General features: G+C 37.2%; 1 protein-coding gene across 2 annotated transcripts in view; it reads left to right on the top strand.

Moving 5' to 3' along the window:
• The first annotated feature begins 411 nt into the window (after nucleotides 1-411).
• Nucleotides 412-21,535, top strand: part of LOC109142429 (CD276 antigen-like) — a 39,309-nt gene continuing 18,185 nt past the window's right edge. Inside the window, exons 1-8 of one of the 2 annotated variants that reach the window (XM_027287593.1) lie at nucleotides 412-450; nucleotides 1,593-1,680; nucleotides 2,089-2,430; nucleotides 2,636-2,920; nucleotides 3,018-3,146; nucleotides 3,444-3,535; nucleotides 4,292-4,387; nucleotides 4,588-4,641. In XM_027287593.1, the coding sequence (XP_027143394.1) occupies nucleotides 1,602-1,680; nucleotides 2,089-2,430; nucleotides 2,636-2,920; nucleotides 3,018-3,146; nucleotides 3,444-3,535; nucleotides 4,292-4,387; nucleotides 4,588-4,641 (1,077 nt within the window). In that variant the 5' untranslated portion in view covers nucleotides 412-450; nucleotides 1,593-1,601. Of the gene's footprint in view, nucleotides 451-1,592; nucleotides 1,681-2,088; nucleotides 2,431-2,635; nucleotides 2,921-3,017; nucleotides 3,147-3,443; nucleotides 3,536-4,291; nucleotides 4,388-4,578; nucleotides 4,642-21,535 lie in introns of both variants that reach the window. The other variant, XM_027287592.1, reaches the window with a different exon arrangement.

The raw sequence follows: 21,535 nt of genomic DNA, 5'->3' as shown, positions 1-21,535 counted from the left end.
AGCAACTGTCATCTGATTGCATTGAATTATTTACTCTTCACCTAGCAACTGAGCTCAAAGTTCAGATATCAAGGATGAGACACAAAAGCGAAACTCATGAATACAGGTACACATAACAATATTGCCTATTTTAATTAAACATTAACTCACTTTGATATGAGCTATAGCCTCTTGTTAGGAAATATTGTTTTATTAATTTTACAGCAATAATATATTTCTTTATGAATGAGTTCCTCTCTTAATCAGAAGGCCCTGTATACAGTAAATGTGTTTTAAATGGTGAGTTTGTTGCTGATGCTCAGCAATAAATGTGGTGTGTCTTGTTGCAGAGACATTTACACCTATAAATTAATAGACTGCACAAAGTACAAAAAGTAAAGGTCAAGCCTGTCAATGATTTACAGTCTGCCACTGAGGTAGACATGTGACTGAGACACGGAACTTTCAAAGGTATGTGATATGTGTTTTTAAATAAAAATAAATTAGACATTTTTAGAAAAATGTTGTCTTTCTCAAACAGATGTTTTATAGTTTTTGTGTCAGATTAGTCCATATGTATTTCAATGTTAAAACCAAATTCTTACAGTGAGTCTCTGTTGTGAAAGTAATGCTCCAAGGGTATTGGGCTTTCTAACATGGAAAGAGTTGCTGGCATACACACAGTGTCAAACTAATATGGCAATATTAAACACATTCCAAATTTACAAGGAGATGCTTGAAGGTGTTAAGCCACAAATGTGTCAATACAATGTGATAAAAAGACTTATGAAGCAAATAGTTGGACATACTGTAAGTGAAAGGTGTTGTCACTGCAGACGTAAGAATGAGGAAAAAACTGAAGTGGTTCTTACGTGTCTGGTTTGTGTGAATCAAACAAAGGATATGATTATGATAGATGCAACTTGTAACTTTGGAGTACAGTGCAGTACAGCAGTAGATAATTATTGAAGCATGTGATTTTCAGTAGGTACATGTTCTGCTGAAAGTCAGTGGCACCAGGTCAGGAAGGAAGAAAGTGTTCAGAGCCTCTAATGTCTTATGCTGTAATATTTATTGACGCTTGATAAAGGAGAATTAGAGACATTCTCACATACGACAGTCGGTCTCTATTCTCTCTAACTCCTGCTGGTGGTCAGATTTACACATGACGCAAACACTATACGCCTAAAAATAGTCAAGGAGAATGCATTTACCCATGCTAGTGATCACCTTCAGCACATTTTAGTCTGGAGCCACTGTTGTGTGTTTATGATAATGGAACGTAAACAATATTCAGTTTCTTTGACTCTGGTCACCACAACGTCACGATAGGCTGGCACCTGCACGCCTAGAGAAATCCAAACAGTAACCTTGCATACCAAACAGAGTCTTCTCTGATAGGATTTAGTGCTGTCACTGTCTTTGACCTCAAGAGAAAATTCCATAACAATACAGCGATACTGTAGGTATTTTAGACAAGCTATAAACTATTAAGATGAACTACATATAAATGTATAACTAATGATGTAACTACTTTGTTTTAAGCCTGCTTAGGAATGATTCAAAAGCCATTTTTCCTTAAAGTGTTTTCACTGGTTTCTGTTAATTTTCAGAGTTCCAGGATGCTTTTCCACACAAACAGAAAGCTCAATGAGTGTCATCTCATAATTCTGTATCTTCTCCTGACACAGTGCCTTAGAGGTAACTTATTACAATCTTAGGTGACAATTATTATTAATGTAACTGCTTTGGGGTGACCATTAGGTCTACCATTTTACTGACTTCTGATGTTATTGACTGTCTAGGAGGCCAAATGTAACAACCAAGTAAAGGTCATAATTGTGTTTTGTACTAATACAATTACAAAGAAACTTTGTTGCAGTACAAATATGATTGCATAAGCATGAGGTTAATTTTTTGTATATTAGAAAATAAACATAAAAAACATGAACAGAAATCGGAAGTCAGAAAACATTTGTGTCAGACATTGTATAACAATTACTACTGCCAATTTATGATGAAGGAAAATAATCTGTCTTACTGGAAGAGATGAAGCCATATAAAATGTATTTCCCTTAGCAATTCTCACACAGATGTTTCTCTTTCCAGGCAAGTCTCAGCTGATTAACTCACCTCAGACTATAATAGCAACACTTGGTCATGACATAATTTTGCCATGTAATCTGGTACCTGGGGAAGATGCTTCTGACTTGACATTAGAGTGGACGAGACCTGACCTGAACCCTAGATTTGTCCATGTGTGTCGTTCTGGTGAAGAACTTGTGGATATAACACACGAATTATTCAAGAAAAGAACCTCACTGTTCACTGATGAGCTGAAGTTGGGAAACATTTCATTGAAACTTTCCAAAGTGAAAATCCATGATCAAGGAACATACAGATGTTTTATTCCAAAAAAGGACAGGCAATCTTTTGTTCAACTAGTTGTTGGTGAGTGCATACACAATGAATGTCTTCAAGGTACATATTTCACTCAGTCTTTATGCTTTATGATTTAAAGTTCAGAGTTAGAAGAAAAATACTTGCATGATCACATAGCCACTTTTCAGGATATTTGATTAATTTTGATAATTTGGTGATGTATGAACTTTCACTTCCACAAACAGCACAGCTTTGAACATTTACTTTTGCTCAGGATCAGATGCTGTCACCTCACCAGTCATAACTTTAGCTGATACTGATAAAGCCAATAGATTGGTTTTACAGTGTGAGTCTAAAGGCTGGTATCCAGAGCCTGAGGTGTCCTGGCTGGACTCTGAGGGAAACCTCCTCTCTGCTGGACCTACAGAGACAGTCAGAGGTCCTGATGACCTCTATACTGTCAGCAGAAGATTGACTGTGGAGAAGAGCGACAACTTCACCTGTAGAGTCCAACAGAAGAACATCAACCAGACCAGAGAGACACACTTCTATGTTCCAGGTAGACGAGTTCATTTTTATGATCTGATCTCTGTTTTAGTCTAAAATAGCTGTGGTCTAGTTTTATGTGAATGTTCTTCTGTCTTTTATCATTGCAGATGATTTCTTTGAGCTACAGTCCAGTTCTTCTGCTGTCACAGTTGGTTTGGCTGTTAGTTTGGCTGTTTGCATCACATTCATTTTTTCAGTCATCTTTCTTTTCTGGAAATGGAGACAAAAGATAATCAGTAAGTCACAATTTAATTTCAGTGCTTTGTGAATGCTGAGTTATTGCAACATGTTTTGTAGATAATCATGATATGAATGTTGTAATTGTGTAATATGAATTTTCTTTGATCAGTATTTCACAGGTTATAGTGTTGATAGAAAAAACAATACTTGTTGACTATTATTTCCCATTAGTCAAGATGTTTCCTGTCTTTGTAACCGATTTGAGACTGAAATAGCTCTTGTGTTTTGACACATTACTAAAATACAGGTAAATGTCCTTTATGTATAATTTTACTGCCTTTGATTTTACACAGAGATCAAGACAAGCCGCAGAGATGAAACTGATGGTGACAAAGAAGAAGCACAGCCACTGAGGACACGTGAAAATGTAGAAGTGAACAAACAAGTAAGAAACAGGAATTTGATTTCCAGTGCAGGCCATCAAAATACAACATGTATGTTGTAGTAATGATTACTGACTAGTCCAGCAGCAGTCAGCCCAGCTCGGCGTCTGTCTTTCAGCCTTTTATTTCACCAAGCTCTCACCAACCACTAAAAGTCAGTCCCACATTTACTCTTGTCCGGCGGCTTCTTGCTCGCTCACTCTCTCCTTTTCTCTCCTTAGCTTACAATTTAGAACTATTGTAAACTTAAATCCTGGGATACATTGTTGAAAATAACAAACATATTCATATCCTGACATCCCAAAAAATGCGTTCCTCATTCTATACCTAATCTCTCTCCATCTCTATTTCCACTCAGTGGTTCAAGGATGAGCAACAAGAGCTTCATCTTTGTATTTTCTTCATATGAGACTTCTTTTTAGCTTATCAGATGTTTAACATCAATAGTTCACTCTCTGTTATACTAAATTAAAATGCTGCACAGGTCAGACCATGGAGTGCCTTCATATCACATCTTACTGTTTATTTTAACTCCCATACTTTAATCATGCTGATGATTCATAAAAATCTGCAACAGCACAAAGTGAAATGTAGAGAGACATTAAGTGTACCTCTTCAAAGATCACTGTATTTAATGTGTTCCCTCAATCCTCACCACTAATACATACAATAAGTTCAAAAACTCAGCCCATTTATGTGCAGGTCAAAATGTTAATAGATGAACTTTGTCTCTCTGAACCTTCTCTCTCTCCTTCCAGTTGGAAACTGAACTGCAGCAGCTCTGTGGAGAGAAGCAGAGGAATGAGAACGAGCTGCAGACCCTGAAGAAAGAAGTGGACAGCAAGAACAAAGAGGTTCATGTCTTCATCTTCATCCTTCTGGATTCATTTAGATGTCTCATCATCATGTTTATCTCAGTTGTACTCAGTAACATGTGGCACATCAACAATGTCAGTGTGAACATGTTATCTGTTATATGTTAAGTTATATACTTCAATCAGAGAAAAGGTCTCTCATCTACTGTCTTTATTTTTTCTCTCATCATGTCGAGAAGCTCACAGAGGAGAAGCAGAAGCATGAAAAGGAGCTGGAAGACAAGAGAACAGAGGTTCATGTTTTATTGATATTGAGTCAAAGTATTATAAGATTCTAAAATCCTGATTATAAAGTATCCTGCTGCATAAAGTGCAGATAAAGCATGATATTCTACACTGTGACTTCACTGATGTTCAGGGTCAGTTCTCCTTGTTAGACGTCTTTCACAAACTGTTGTAGTGTTTCAGATTTATTTTGGATGAAGGAGGCAGAGCTGCTCAAAAAGTTGATACATTCATAAATATCATATCAAGTGAAAAGGTGATTTAGTGTTCACAGCTTGTTCTTCTGCACTCTGCTCACTTCTATGTAAAGCTCACAACAGTTCAGTTTGAGGTCGATCTAAAACTGTTTGTCACTTTGACACAGTCTGAGTCTAAATCTCATGCTGACTCACGAAAAAGCTGCAGCAGCACAAAGTGATTAAAATGCTGCACAAGTCAGACCATGGAGTATCTTCATATCATGTCTTACTGTTTATTTTAACTCACATACTTTAATAATAGAAAAGGTTTCTCATCTTCTATCTGTCTTTTCTCTCATCATGTCGAGAAGCTCACAGAGGAGAAGCAGAAGCATGAAAAGGAGCTGCAGATCCTGAAGGATGAACTGAAGAAGAAGAACAAAGAGGTTCATGAGTTCATCATCTCTGTCAGAGAAACCATGTAGACCATGTTTACATCACTCGTACTCAGTAACATGTGGCACATAAATCCACATGACTGCACATTAATTATTGTGCTTACTTTAACTGTATTATTGTGCTGTGTAATTGTTGACATATTTAAGGTGGAACTCTTTCTTTATGTCTCCCTCTGGGTCTGTTTAATCTGTTGTTTCTGTGAATCTATTGACCATACCTGGACAAAGATGTTAATGTTACTGGTACTTCTGTTACAGAGCTCATCTCTCATCTTTTTTCTCTTCATGTTTTCTCTCCTCACAGTTTGAGAAGAACCTATCTAAAGTACAACAGGAGCTCCAGAAGGAGAAGGCCAAGATAAAGGAGGGGGTCTATGATTTTATTTAAACATTATGAGTGTATATAAACTTCAAACAGCGTATTTATTTGCTCAAGCCAACGACTTGTTTATCTCCCCAACTCTGTGGTGTCGGTATATAGAAACACATGTTCCAGTGAGTGTTTAGTTGGATTTTGTATATGTATGTAACACAGGTCAACAGTACAATTGAAACGTTTGGAGAAGAAAACAGGTCAGCTCAGCATTCAGATTGCAGTAGTAAGTCCACCAATCATGGGTTCAGTTCTGTGACGTTTCCGAGAGAGGTTGTTGTTCTGACTCCAGCTGGTTTAGTGTCCTCACCTCATGTCTGTCGCTGCCTCATCATCTGTGCTGAAGCTGAGGTGTGGTCGTGTTGTTATTAAAGTATGTCAGAGCCTGTGAACTAGACACAGTACAGCAGGAGAAGCAGATCTTCAAACAGGATGTGAAAACAAAGATTTTAAACACAACTCCAGCCAATCCAAAATGGTTCATTCCTGACCATTAAATGTAAATCACTGTTTTTGATCTTAGACTTCTCCTTCCCTGTGCCCACTCAGTGCTACAGTAGTTTTCTGGACTTCAGTGCCCCCCTACAGTCCTGGAGCTGAGCAATACTGCTAATCTTACCTGATTCTTGATGCCAAATTTAAACTGTAGATATTTTTAATCGTTCCAAATCCGGCTGGGTGGTAATAACACTTTAGATTTTTGGTCTGACAACTCAGAAACACATATTTATCATACTTTACAAGAACTTTAAGAAAGCTGTCTACAACGAACAAGTCAAGAGAACAAAATAAGCTAAACCACTGGTTCTCAAAACTATGGTTTGTGTACCATGGTGGTACCTGACACTCTAATGGTACAAGGATAAATTCCTGCTAAATCACCACCCGTCTGCTTTGTTCTGAATTGACCTTCATCAGTTTTCTCCACTGACTTACACACAAAGACAGGAATGTGACGTGATGTCCATCTAAAGGTCCAACTAGAAAACTGCAGTTCACTTAACATGAATAGTTCACTCTCTGTTATACTTAAATTAAAATTGCTGCACAGGTCAGACTATGAGTGCCTTCATATCACCTCTTAACGTTTATTTTAACTCCATACTTTAATCATGCTGATGATTCATAAAAAATCTGCACAGCACAAAGTGAAATGTAGAGAGACATTAAGTGTACCTCTTATACTTAAAGATCACTGTATTTAATGTGTTCCCTCAATCCTCACCACTAATACATCAATAGTTCAAAAACTCAGCCCATTTATGTGCAGGTCAAATGTTAATAGAATGACTTGTCTCTATGAACCTTTCTCTCTCCTTCCAGTTGGAAACTGAACTGCAGCAGCTCCGTGAAGAAGAGGAGGGAACGAGAACGAAGATGAGGAAAGAATGGACAAGCAAGAACAAAGAGGTTCATGTCTTCATCTTCATCCTTGGATTCATTTAGATGTCTCATCATGTTTATCTCAGTTGATCATGTAACATGTTCAATCTGTCTATTTATGTTAAAGTTATATACTTCAATCAGAGCAAAGGTCTCTCATCTTCTGTCTTTATTTTTTCCTCTCATCAGTCGAGAGAAGCTCACAGAGGAGAGCAGAAGCATGAAAAGGAGCTGGAAGAAAAACAAGAGAAGAGAGGTTCATGTTTTATTGTTTGAGTCAAGTATTATAAGATTCTAAAATCCTGGATTATAAAGTATCCTGCTGCACAAAGTGCGTAAGCATGATATTCTACACTGTGACTTCACTGATGTTCAGGGTCAGTCTCCTTGTTAGACGTCTTTCACAAATGTTGTATTTTCAGATTTATTTTGGATGAAGGAGCAGAGCTGCTCAAAAAGTTGATACATTCATAAATATCATATCAAGTGAAAAAGGTGATTTTGTGTTCACAGCTTGTTCTTCTGCACTCTGGCTCACTTCTATGTAAAGCTCACAACAGTTCAGTTTGAGGTCGATCTAAAATGTTTTGTCACTTTAACACAGTCTGAGTCTAAATCTCATGCTGACTCAGAACAAGCTGCAGCAGCACATAAATGGGAGACGTAGTTCACGTTCAACTCACATGCTGATAAAATGCCGCACAAGTCAGACCATGGAGTATCTTCTATCATGTCTTCTGTTTATTTAACTCACACAACTTTTACATAGAAAAAGGTTTCTCATCTTCTGTCATCTTTTCTCTCAATCAGGTTCGAGAAGCTCACAGAGGAGAAGCAGAAGATGAAAGGAGCTGCAGATCCTACGTGAGAAAGAGGTTCGAGTGCACTCTCTATCAGAACCATAGATCCATGTTTGACAGTCAATTGTACAAAGAGTAAAATGTGAACAACCCAGTCCATGGAGGACGACAAATAGATTGGCGTACTAAGATTTTTGGTAAGATGGCTGTTTAATAAAATGTTGAAATTAAGGTGGAACGCTTTCTCTTGTCTGCCTCTCTGAACCTGTTCTAATCTGTTTTTCCAGTTGGAATCAACCATAGACGCATATACGATGTAATTATTACGGTGGCTCTGTATAGCAATCATGAGCTCATCAGCTCTCTTTTCTTTCATTCAGTTTTCTCAGTAACAGTTAGAAGACCGCTAAGTACAAGAGTAAATGAAATTAATGGGACAATATATGCTGAAACTATTGCCATAGAAAAGGGTGTCTATTATCTTACTGTATAAAACTATTAATACTAATAATAACTAACACATTTATCTTCTAGATCGTTCACTCCAATCCGACTGTTGGAGGACCAACATCCTGAACTCACATCCTCAAAGACCAGAGACAAATAAGTTGTTCATGTCTCATTTCTGACTTTGGATTTATTCAATGCATCATCAATATCATGATGAGAGGCTTCATGTTTTATGCTGCACTGCATGATGTCATATAAATGATATTGTCAAAGTAAGTTTCCAATGCATATTTGATTGTGGGGTAATAAGAAAGCTTGACACGTTGAGGGTCAGTATATGATGAACAACAATGTTCCACCACGTGGGCATTTTTAGGTTGTAATTCTTCCTAAGTACAGACCTCTTTTAACTCTATAGTGTCTACACCGGCTTTTCACTTCTTACTTAAATTATACCCTAATGTATTTTCAAAACCATTACTTTTTCTAATCCTTAATATCCATAGTATATGACTAAATATTTCTATCAAATTACACCACACCAAAACCAAAAATATATTGGATAATTCAGATGGGCCATTCAGCTGGTAAATTTTCGTTATCATATCTAACTGTTATAGAGTGACACAGTGGTATCTCTTGACATTAAACACAAAACAAATGAACGCACATTTGGTGAAGGTTGTTTAGTCAGATACGTCACTTAGAGTGCTCATTCACAAGCTATTTTCTCCTTCTCACATATGAGGTCTCCTCCTTTTCTTTTGTCTTTTCATTTACAGTTACAAGACTAAAAAACTCAACTCAGTACATAGGGAGCTCCAAGAAGGAAGAGGCAGAGGATGACGGAAGCGGAGAAAGAAAATGGAGAATCGAAGAAGAAAGCGACTGAAGGCCAAGATGTAAGTGGTCAATAACTAACGTTATTTACTTTATCCAACATGCCATTTTTGTTCTGTTTTGCATTAACAAATTTCTCCTCAAATGTGGAAAAATGCAGCGAAGATCTATACACTTATTTTTTGATTCTATCTACTCGTGGTAGACGTAGCCTTTTGGGTGTGTTGAAAAAAAAAAGTAAACGGTGATTGTACATAGTCCTAGGTTTTTTTATTCTCCTGTGTTTTGTCTTAGTTTGTAATTCACAATGCATCGCTGTAAATTGTTTAAAAAAAAAAAAAAAATAATGCTTTACTCCCAATGTTTGGTTTCCATAAATACATGAGATTAAAGAGCATAAATGTAAAGTTCATTTCCTTGTCAAACTCCATTTTCTGTTCAGAATTTTTAGATTGCTTTCTCTTCTCAGTAACATGAACTTCCAAATATAGTACTTACTTGAGAACAATTTACAGTTGTAGATTTCTTCATTATACTCGATAAGCAACTGTATAAGAACGTCTGTCAAATCATGTTGATACAACGAGTCAATTGAATAAGACGATAGCTTATCTGTATTTAGTTCTAATACGACTCGCTTTAGCTTCTATCCGTTAAGTTTATTCGAGTCTGATGGTCTTTGTCATGACGTGTTGTTGAGAACAAATAGCATGTAGTCAAATAAACCTTCAGAAAATGGCTAGTCAGAACCTCTGTTAATTGTGTGGAGAAGATTGATGGTCTTGTAGAGTTCCAGAGTTGAAATTATGGCCTGATAGAGGTTATCTCTGTCATCTTAGCACTTAGAATAAAAGGGGCTCAATGACTGCTGGGGCAGAGGGGACTGTTTCATGTTTTCTATCCTCAGATCAATTCTGGTCATTGCAATACACAGACCATTCCATGACAAAAGATCATAGGCCCAGTCCCCTGAAACCATGTATGCACTACTACCGTCCAGTTTGGAAAAACCCTCCTGTTTTTTTTTAACTGACAAACACCTCTAGCAGAAGTTTGTGACTGGTTTTGGGTCAATGGTCGACCAAACTGTCAAGACTTTGACACAAAGAGCCACACATTCCCACCTTCCCATTTCTGACAGTATTGTTTTTTTCAACCATGACCACAAACTTTTTCCGAATGGTTCATGATGAGAAGTCTGCCTAACATGAAACCGAAACATTATCTTTCCTGACCCCACAATGTGTTTTGTTTCCTGATCAAACCATAGTAGATTAAAAAATGTTGTTTTTTCAAATGGTGATTTCTATATCCTCCTGCTGCTATTGGTCAGATCAGAAACCATTCATTGGTTCATTTGTTTGGATGATTGTATTGTCAGTATGGCCGACAAAATAAAGATTAATTAGAGATACCCTCAAACATTAATAAACCTTTAGGGTACATTCGACAGCATCAGGGCTGTGTATTTGGAAACAGAACAATTACTTTTTTTCTTTAAGGAACCAAAATAGAGATGTGAAGAAAGCTGTTGCAGAATCTTTTCTGACTGTAGCAGTCTTTCTTCTCTCCTCAGTTAAACCACCTGATCTTTCTGGCCCCACGTCTGAAACTGGTTATAAGAAGACAGTTATACACTTATATAAGAAAACCGCTGCTGCAGCTTTTGGCATTCACTGTGGTCAACAACCAAACTGATGCTTTACAGCACATGACGAGTTTAGAGAATATAAGTTAATCACCACAATATCTAATATAAGAGTATATATGATATATAATATATATATATAATATATACTATATATATATATAATATATATATATATATTTTTGTGTGTGTGTGTGTGTGTGATATCTATAATTAACATAATGTACAATAATATATATTTTCTAATATGCTTTATTACATGTTTTTAATACTTATTCAAGGATTATGCCACCATTATAGCTTCATAACAGAGCTTACAGCCAAGCTGTTTGAATTGAATTTTAAAAAAAGTTTTAAACTGTTTGTGTGATAAAAATGAAAGCACTGATTATGAGCAAACATTAAACAGTGTTTTATGCAGGACAATTCAGAGAGTTCAACATGTTTAAAACTTCATTGGCAAAAACAAAAAAAACAACAAAAAAACAGAACTGTTATGTAACAAGAAGCCTTCATAGGTTGAAGGTTAGTTCATAATGTAAACAAGTGTATAGAACATTCTATTACTATGGTGGATGAACTCAAATTGTGTCTTTTTCTTCTTTTCATGCGTTTCTTTTTCTTCCTCTTCTTCTTCTCTGTTATTCGGTGTAGTCGCTAATGTTTATCTGTTTCCAGTATAGTTTGTCGAGTACCTCCTCTGTTTCAGTCAACTCATTGTTTGATCTGTCGAGATACTATGCATTTGATCGTCTGTGATTGATCATTTTCATTCAACCTTTTGTTTCCTCACACATATCAATTCTCTCTCCTTGTTTTCACCTGTTCCATTTACCTTTTTCTTTTTACGCTCATTCGTTAGAACTTTCTGATCTCTTAGTGTTATTAACCATGTTACTTCTTCAGTTTCTTCACGCTGTTTTTCTTAGAAAAAAACTTTGATTCCTCTTATTTAATTGACGGAAAAATGTGTACAGCTCATGTGACATCTCCTCTTCATAGAACACAATTTAGAACAATTTAATTCAAACATTTTACAACATGGGTTTTGCATTTTTTTTTTGCTGGCAAAAACTTTAAACTTTTACATTTCAAACATGGTGAATACCTAGACAACCATTAGAATTCCTTGAATGGTTGTTGCAGTTCTGCAAAATCCTCAAAACGGAATTACATTTCTACGGATATATAGGCTATATTCATTTTTTGATTTTTAAAATTTACGGGCGATGGGTGTGAAGAGTTAAAATTATTTACATTGTCACTTACTGATTTTGTGTTTGCTCATTTCCACAAGCAAAAGACAACTGCAAGAGTACCTATGAAGCAAACAAACCAAGTCTGATGCTGATATAAGGGCGAACTAGGTGGTTGCCATGAAGCAATCATCTGAAATACTAAAGCAAAAAGTTGTAACTACAATTTAAATAAAATATACATCAGCTGTTTGAGCTGAAAACTGTGATCACTCATCATTGTACATTTAGAAACAGCTTATTACCTGGAACATAGAGTGTGTCTCTCTGGTCTGGTGATGTTCTTCTTGTTGGACTCTACAGGTGAAGTTGTCGCTCTTCTCCACAGTCATCTTCTGCTGACCGTATAGAGGTCATCAGGACCTCTGACTGTCTCTGTAGGTCCAGCAGGAGGAGGTTTCCCTCACCATCCAGCCAGACACCTCAGGCTCTGGATACCAGCCTTTAGACTCACAACTGTAACACTCACCATGGGATTGTCAATCCCGCCAATTGATGACCCAGCCGAGGAAGACAATGCCTGATGAGCAGGGAGAAGTTTAGTAGCTAAGGCGGCGTCTTTAACATATAGCCATACTCCATTTCTTGCCTCAAATGGCACATCATGTTCATGTCCCTGTTGAAGGTGGGTGGTGTAACGTAGTCCCTATTAAGAATTTAAACTAACAACAAATAATTGATCTGTGGCAAGGACTTGAGCTTCGACATGGGGCGGGTGCTTCTACCAACTGATCTCCTCATTTTAAGAAATATCTTTGTTTATAAACCCCTTTTTAACACCTGGTTTTATGTACTCCACGTGTGCGAAGTTGTACCAGTATTTATTTTTTAAAAATTTCCCCAGAAAGCCTTAATTTTGGGGAATTGTTAGGGTCAGGCTGGTGTATAAATACTAATGCCCGGGCACTCGCTTGCCTAACTTCCTTGAATCTTTTTGGACTGTAGTTATGTCCAGACTCAGACCTCTAACCCAACAAACCATACAACAATGCCAACAATAATAAATATAATAATAATACACACAGTTACTTACTTACCAACACACAGCTGACTAGTAGAGTCCTTCTTCCCATCTGGTAAGATAACACTGTACAAATCCAAAATTATCAGAGAGATTTTGAATTTGGTGAGTGTCAGTGAGATGTCTACGTGCTGCGCTCTGTTGATGGCATTTGATGTTCTTCCTTGTAGGATGGATGCTGGTATTAAGCGATAAGGTGCTTTACGTTGTGCAAGGATCTGCCAGTCAAGTTTGCCCACTCAATCCGTTCAAACCAACAGCATCCACAGACCGGTCTTGAGTACACGGCGCAAATAATGTCTCACCCAATCGTTAAATCTGGCTGGGCGGACCAACTACCGAACTGACCTGGAAGAACATCCTGAAGTCAGGACTGTTGTATTCAAACATTTTTTCATATCGTGTTGAATATTCACGCATCCACCATATGAAGGATAAGGGGTCTTAAACACAGTAACACTGTAGTTACAGACATCTCTAGTAAGTAAATGTACTGTGTCAGTGCTAGTGTGATGTTGTAGGTGTTGAGTTACCTGCACAGCAGCATGTTAGCACGAATTAGCACAGCAGTGTGACACAAAAGGAGAACACTGAAAGCACTGAGCCCAATTAGACAGCGCTCTCTTCTTCAGGTAAAGCATCGTGGGATTCTGTAAAATCAATAGGATCAATAAAAAAAGAAATTTAATGCCATACATGTAAACTTGTTTCCTCCATTCCTGTGCACTCTTCAGCTGTCTCTATCAAAAATAAAAAGACTAAAATAATAATAAATTTGTTCTTGTTCGTTTTAGTTTAATACAAACGACATTTTTCATGATTTTTTGAGAACATGATTCGGTTCAGGTTTTCAACCAGCAAACTGGGTTTAAACTCTTTTTTTCAGTTGTGTTTTTATCCTCTTGTGTAGCCCACCTCATTGTTTCATTTGTATGTACCTTTTGTCACGTTAATCTTTTACACCTGTTACTTATTAATTTATGATTTAGATTTATTTAAAGGTTTGTTTTATGACTCAGTCAGTTTTTTTTGTTCATCCTGTGCTTAGATTGACCCTTACTGTCATCCAATTTATATTGTTTTTTACATAAGCACGTGCACTGATATTGGAATTTGTTGCTTGCTAAAGCTTGCGAGTCAGTCATTGTAAAGATCCTCTTGAAATAATTCATATGGAGCAAGTATTTGCTGAGCCTCTCTTGGCCTGGTTTACCTTATCTTCTATGTCATCGTTTTGTGTTCTTTCTTTTTCTTTTGTCATGCTACCTACCACTAATGAACAACAACAAAAAAAAAATCTCTTGAAATACCTTTAAACCAATACTACAGACAAAGTAATCGTCAAAGTCCAGGGTTTGATTTAAACGAAAATGATTGCATTTAAAAGCCAAAGAAATTAGAGTTGTAATGAGTGTTAACGTAAATAATAAACTGATAAATTCGTGAGTCTAGTCTAAGTTTATATGTCATATTAAGACATTATGGATAAGACACATTTTCATAATATACTCAGGACTCGCAGGAAGCAAGCTCAACAATAAATCATAAGTAATAAGTCATTATCAAGTAAATGATATAATAATCCGTTGTGTCCATTTTTGGGTGGTTCTACTGCAATATCTGTCAGTGTCCTCCCTTAATATGGCTGCCTGAAACTGTTTGTACATTTGTCAAGGCCCACACTCTCCCGAATAAAAGACAGTAATACATTACACTAGCTGCCAGAGAAACGCTTTGAGACCGACTGACCTGTTTACCACCAAAAGTACCAAAATATTGTTTGTAGTACTCTCTATTACACTATGAACATGAAGCCAGCCACATACTGGAATCGTAAAGTCTTCATAATTTCGATTTACGATCTTAAAAAGCACGTCGGCTGCACTGTTCCATTCATCGTCAGGATATTAATAACATTTCAAACACTACAATTTAAGATACATGTAAAAACATCTTAATTACATGGCAAAAATAAACAATCAGTCGTGACAGCAGACCTTAACATGAAAAGTCACTAATGCTAGAAATAAAAGAAAAAATAGAATTTTCAAATCTGTTACCTGTTGTGATGCCTCACCGCCAGCGAGCTGCGCGGTCAAATCCTCAAATAAAGTACTTGGATAATGGCCCATTGTTAACTGAGGTAAAGTTGGTTCACCTCGTGATTACTCCCTCTGTCTCACATCTGTTTAACCTGTGTATCTTTATTTGCCCCTGAGATCTCGGTATATCAAAGGAAGGTATAAAATACAGTGGACAGCCTTTACGAGAGGGTTCTGGCCACATTTCAAATGTGAAGCTGAAGGAAAATGAATTTTTCATTTAATCAGCATCACTGGATAAAACACTGGACATGTTTGGATCTAGCGGAATTACTGTCACTTTGAATCTTTTTATACGTGTATACACCATCATAAAATTGTAACCCACTCACTCAGTTTTTTTTTTTATTATTCTATATCATATCTTATCATTGTAATTAATGCTAAAAAACTGAATGTGTTAATTTAAGTAAATTCGATGTGAAGGGGTAAAAAAAAAACACCAAGTCAGACTCCTGTTAGCAGCCTCTCTCGCTCAACTGTTTTTTCCCCACCAAAATATACCTATATAAACATTAAGTTTAATATAGGTTTTTTTCAAATATATGCAACATACAGAAATTGGCCGTTTTCACATACTATAGTACATATATGTGCATATAGGGACCTATATGCAACATTATATGTACACATACATATCGGGTCCATCTATGCTCCACCTATACAGTATATGTACCCATATATGTACTTATATGTTCACCTATATAAGTACCTGGTAACACTTCCCACAATAACCATCATTTATATAGGAGGACATACTGTATGTACATATCAGCCTTGTATGTGGATCTAAAGAAGCACTATAGGAAACCTATTTATGTCCTGTATCTGCACATATCTGCACCTGAAATTTGGCTATATGCGGCCAAACAAAATGGGCATATATGATCATATATGTGCATCTATGCGGCATATTATGCCACAGATTATTCTGCTTATAGGTTTTATAAATGCAACTGGTTCTTTCCCTGGGGTTGTTGAACATATTTACTGTGTTCTACCTATTACTTACCTGAAAGTAGTTTGTCCATTGACTAGGAAGGAGAATTAGCAATGCAGCTGTTCCCCTTCTACCTTAGTCGTTCTCTGCTTGGTCAGCTCTGGTCAAAACACGTACACATCCTGCCCACTTCGATGCTTATTATCCTACCAAACCATTACCGAATAATCCCCCAAAGACAATTTTGTTCTGTTTTGTCATTTAAAACAATAATTAACGGGATAGCTCTGTGAAGTGTGGGACCGTCTGCACGCCTTTTAAGCAATCAGTTAATTAAAATTCAAAATCCCTTCACTTGGTTTTCAGTTTTGAAAAAACATAGAACTATAAAGAAAACACTTTAGTTAACCTGTTGTAACACTGAAAAAGTATTTATTTATTTTAAGCACAAAATCAAAAACAGGTTATTTTTATTAAAAGTCAGTACCCACAAAAGCCCAGTAGAGGGATCAAAGGTAGACACATTTCAGGTCATCTGTATTAAAATACTCTTCGGATTTGATTGATGCTGCTTCTCTCCATTTATTGAGTGTTTGTTAAAACTCCCTTCAAGATTCTTCATGATACAAGATTTACCATTTGGTCACAAAAGAAACAAGTTTACCATGGTGTGTCTAAATTAAGTCTATAACTATGAAACATGAAATAACCTCTTCTTTGGTCATGATCAGGAGTTAAACCATAAGTATACATGATGACATACACTCAAACATACACTTTTAAATAGCCGATTCCCATCACCATTTACTGCTCATATTATCATTTAGTATCATGTACCGGTACTCCAATGTTGACATAACAAACCAATGTTCCCACAGTCAAAACTGAGAGCCACTGCCACTGTTTATTGTCCACTCATTGTTATAGTAACATTTTTTAATTTCTGCAGCAGTTTGTCTGTGTGCAGCAGTAATGTCTCCGGTATGTTTCTTCTTATCCAGTCTCTGTTTGATTTGTGAAAGTTTTCCCTTTCTCTAATAACTCCTTTGTTTCTGCTGCCTGCTCCGATTCTTAAGTCTTCTCTCCAATGCCTGACGCTTCTTATTGTTCTCTGATTTTTCTCTTTCTGTCTCTTTCAACCTTGACAGGAGTTCTTCTATTGAAAGTTTGCTGTTTCAGTCTTCTGAGCAATCAAGGCCTGATCCAGGGTTGTACAGCGTAAAAAATGAATGGAAAGAGACAGATCGAAAATGTCTGTTCCTAAAATCTAATTTTCAATACGTAGCTGAAATCGACCCCCCTTACCTTTTTACTGCCAACAAACCTCTGACACATCGAAAACACCAGAGAGCAATCTCTACTGAACTTCTTCATGGCTGATTTTTGCGAAGAAAGACAAATGAATAAGACACATTTTGGTCCGTCCTGTAAACTACTTCTCTTCATTTGATTTCTCTCCATTAAATTGTAGTGTTGTAAATCCTCCTTTCCGTGTAAATCACAGCATGAAACAACTAATAGGAAAACACTTTAGTAGAAGAAGAGTAGAAGAAGACCTAGTGTTTTAAATTAAGAAACAAATTGTACTATCTACTGGTACTGTTCAAATTGAAGTTGCAGGAGTCTAATCACCTGAAATTTTCTTTCTCCAGTTTTTCTTTGATTCAATTGCCTCATCTCTTTCTTCTTCCACTCTTTAATTCCTTATTGCAGGCAAAAACTCTTGTTTTGTCTACTTTCTGTCCGTGGTAACACTGAAAAAGATATTTAAGCACAAAATCAAAAAGGTATTTTATTAAAATGACCGTTTAAAACAAACAAAGGCCAATAGAGGGCCCAAAGGTAGACACATTTTCAGGTCATCTGTAACATATCCCTACTAGATTTGAGATCTCTCTTCATTGAATTGCGTTGTAAATCTCATTCAGTGTTAAAATTGCTACAAAATCACCCGCATGAAAACCATCTATGTGGCTAACCTGGCATTTTCTTCCTTAAGAAGATTTTGAAGGAATCCCTGTGATGCAACTGTAAAGGGGTGATGTTACCCAGAACCGATGCAATCTACTCTTGAATAAGATAAAGGTGACTTTGCTGATTAATGACAGGACAAATGAGGTAATTCCTAAATTACTACAACCGACAGGACTCGCAGCTTCAGGGACGGAGACGGTAGCGAAAATGACGCAGATTTAAAGGCTAACGCTGAAATGAAAAACGGCATAAATTTAAATAAAAACCAAATAGTCTATTGAACCTTAGAGAAAGTCATAACAAACTATATCAATGCTCTACCTGCGTTGTCTCATTTTGCGCCATTAACAACATGTTTGTTGAACACATGGAATTGTAATAGGAACACAAGGACAACAGTCGGGATGCAATAGCCCGTGGATCCGCAGAGAACTGGAGGCTTGCAGTTGAGCTGAACACTTATACGATCAGAAACAAACATGCCTTTAGACGACCAGGCACAGTCCGAAACAAAGTCCTGTGCCTGTTTCTTCAGTGGGTCAGTAAAGATACTTTTGGTACCACCGTCGTCCAATCGTTTTCACAGGCAACACACCAGATTCTAATGTATCAGTGGCAGCTCAGTGACTGCAGACATTGAGCAAACCCTTAATACACTGAGAGACACTGAGAACCGTTTCTTATCTTAACACGTTTCTTGTTTCAGGTTTTTACAACGTGGTGAAACCTCGCTTCACCCTTTATGTGAACGACTTCTCGAGTCTTTTAAGGAACGCACCCTTTCAAACCATGTTTACTGTGAGCTTTTTAACAAAAAATCTTTTATGCTTCCGGTCCAAACTTTCTCAGAAAAATTTATCATAATTAACAGCAAATTATTGCTTTTCTGTTTGTATTCACCTTTTACGTTGTCCAACTTTTTTAGAATTGGGATGTAACATCAACTAATAGCTAATTGACCTTCAGTAACTTCACGCCACAAAACATGGCAACAACTGAGTGTATCCAGCCGAGCTGATCACTTTTTTATTGCTGGAAAATTCTGTTGTTTTTGTTCGTATGACTTGTACATTTCTTGGTTTTCTATCACTCATACACATATGTTATTCTAATGAGGGCCTATGACAGCTATCATGGACATGTGAAACATCAAATTATTATTTATTATTAATTATTCTTATTCTAAAACTAAATAAAGCTTGTCGAAGTGTTACAAATACTTATAATGATATGCAACACAACCGTTTACCTATTTTTTTAATAACAATAAGAAATTACATTTTTTACGCTAACTAGAATTTGTCTGTTGGGGTTATTGTTTTTACATTTGAACGTATTTAGGGATATGTTATAGGGTGCTATTTTATGCCATCTAATGGAGACAAAAAAACAAACACAAACTTTGTAACTGCTGTGTGTGATATTTTTTTACCAGCACACATTCTGGATAAGGAGAAAGATGATGAAGACGATGAGGGGATCCGGCAACGGGATCCACTGCAGCAATGAATGCATCTTTGGCGTTCGTGAAAAAAATTGAAACCCTGTAAAAAAAAACAAAACAACAACAACAACAACACAAAAGAAAACCAAAAAAAACAAACGCTTTCCTGAACTACTGTAGAAAAAAATAACCTGGCGCAGTCAATGGCAGTCTCTCAGAGTCTCGAGGTCAACTCTTAGTGAAATTTTAAATTAACGTAGTTAAAATTTTTCTTCCACTAATGTTGCAGATGACCAACCGTAGTTCACTCTCATCAAACTTTTGTAAAGTTAGAATAAAGTTGTGGACATGCCTCAAGTATCAGCAACAAGACAGTTCTGGGAATTTTTGTTAATTCCGCGTTTTGAGTGGAAAGCCCAAATGGACCCGGGTGATGCAAAAACAAAACAAAAAAAAAAAAAAAAACAAACAAACATGAATCGATCGGGACCCATCGGCTTCCCCCAATTGATGTAATACTAGCTGTGGCGAGAATCATATACCGGCCGGCGTGCACCCCCCCACGGGCCACTTATCAGGGGACCTCATCGACGTCATTATGTCAGAACAGGGTTGGGATGCCCACTCGCCGGAATATATGTTTATTGCCAACGCCTCGCCCGCTTTGACATCAACCATCAGCTGTCCCAAAACCGGTGCGAAGTGCAACACCCCTTTTTACCCCCATATCACCAATCTTCCTTTTTGGTCTGTACAGTGATCAAGGCACATAGTTCACCCACTATCACCTCGTGTCTATCTGTCCTCCGTCTCTACTGATTTCTTTCTCTTTCTCCTTGTGTGATCCAGTTTGTAGTTTACCCACAAAACTTGACTGCGCCCTCATATTGTCATCCAACAAAAAACATATATTTCACTTGCTCAATACAATACTAGCACCTCAACTTCCCCCCCAACACCTACAACTTATTGCTGCATCAATCGCCTAATCAAATCTCTTCCATCGGACCATGATTAGTAAGTGAACTGACTTTCGCCCCCATCCACACTCTTTTTCTCACGCTCGATCAGCAGTGTCTTTCGCATTCTTTATCTCAAGCTCACTCCTGTCTTACCTTCCAGCACAGGGTTCCCCACTATTTCCAGGGTCGCCTTTCTCGTAATCTTGTTTCAAATAACTTTTTCCAAAAAAAATGATTCCTTCTTGTTTAACTGACCCCTTTTCGACTTTGTATATATGCTTTCTTCACACTTCTCCCACCCTTCACGAGTACATGTCTTTTTCATAAATAAGGGAACAATGTCTTATAAATGTATTATGTAAAGCCACATTATCTCCTATTGTTTTCTGTGTTTGGCCATTCTCATACACACCTCACGGGCACTTCTATCCCCTCCGCCCTCTCATGGTTGCAGTCCCAACCCCACGCTACAATCCACACCCCCCCTGTCAAGGTCCATTCCGACTTCGACCCATTATATCTGTACCCTTTCTCCTCTTCACATGATCTTTCACTCACAGTTAGCAATCTTTAAGTTTGTGCTCACCTAGTTTTACGTCTCTTCTTGTACTGCGGGCCTCTACCTTCCTCCCTTTCCTGGCATCAATTAAAAAATTGGAAAATTACTCAGGTGACCTCTTTCTGTTATTTGTTCACCATAGCTCCACTCCTGTCAATGAAACTAGATCTTTTTTTGTAGCGGCATGAAAGTTACGTTATTTACTTACTGGAGGGTACAGTGAACACTTTCCATGCTTTTGTGAGTATAGATCGTTTCGTTCGCTGGCATTGTGAAATTAAACGATTGATAACTTCCACATCCTTCCCAAGCATCCGCAACTACCTGTATGTTTTTATATTGTTGATCTACTTATCAGACTTCATCCCATGTCTAATGCGTTGATTCCCCGTTCATTATTAATGCTGGCCTTCTCCTACATCAATGCAGACAGTGTCCTCTGACACGGAAAACTAAAATTCTGCCGAGCTTGGAGACCGCTCAAAGCCGCCGAGCATCGACGTCCCTCCTCCC

This window comes from Larimichthys crocea, chromosome XIV (assembly GCF_000972845.2).
Source record: "Larimichthys crocea isolate SSNF chromosome XIV, L_crocea_2.0, whole genome shotgun sequence".
NCBI lineage: Eukaryota > Metazoa > Chordata > Actinopteri > Sciaenidae > Larimichthys > Larimichthys crocea.
This window is presented reverse-complemented; position numbering and strand designations above follow the sequence as displayed.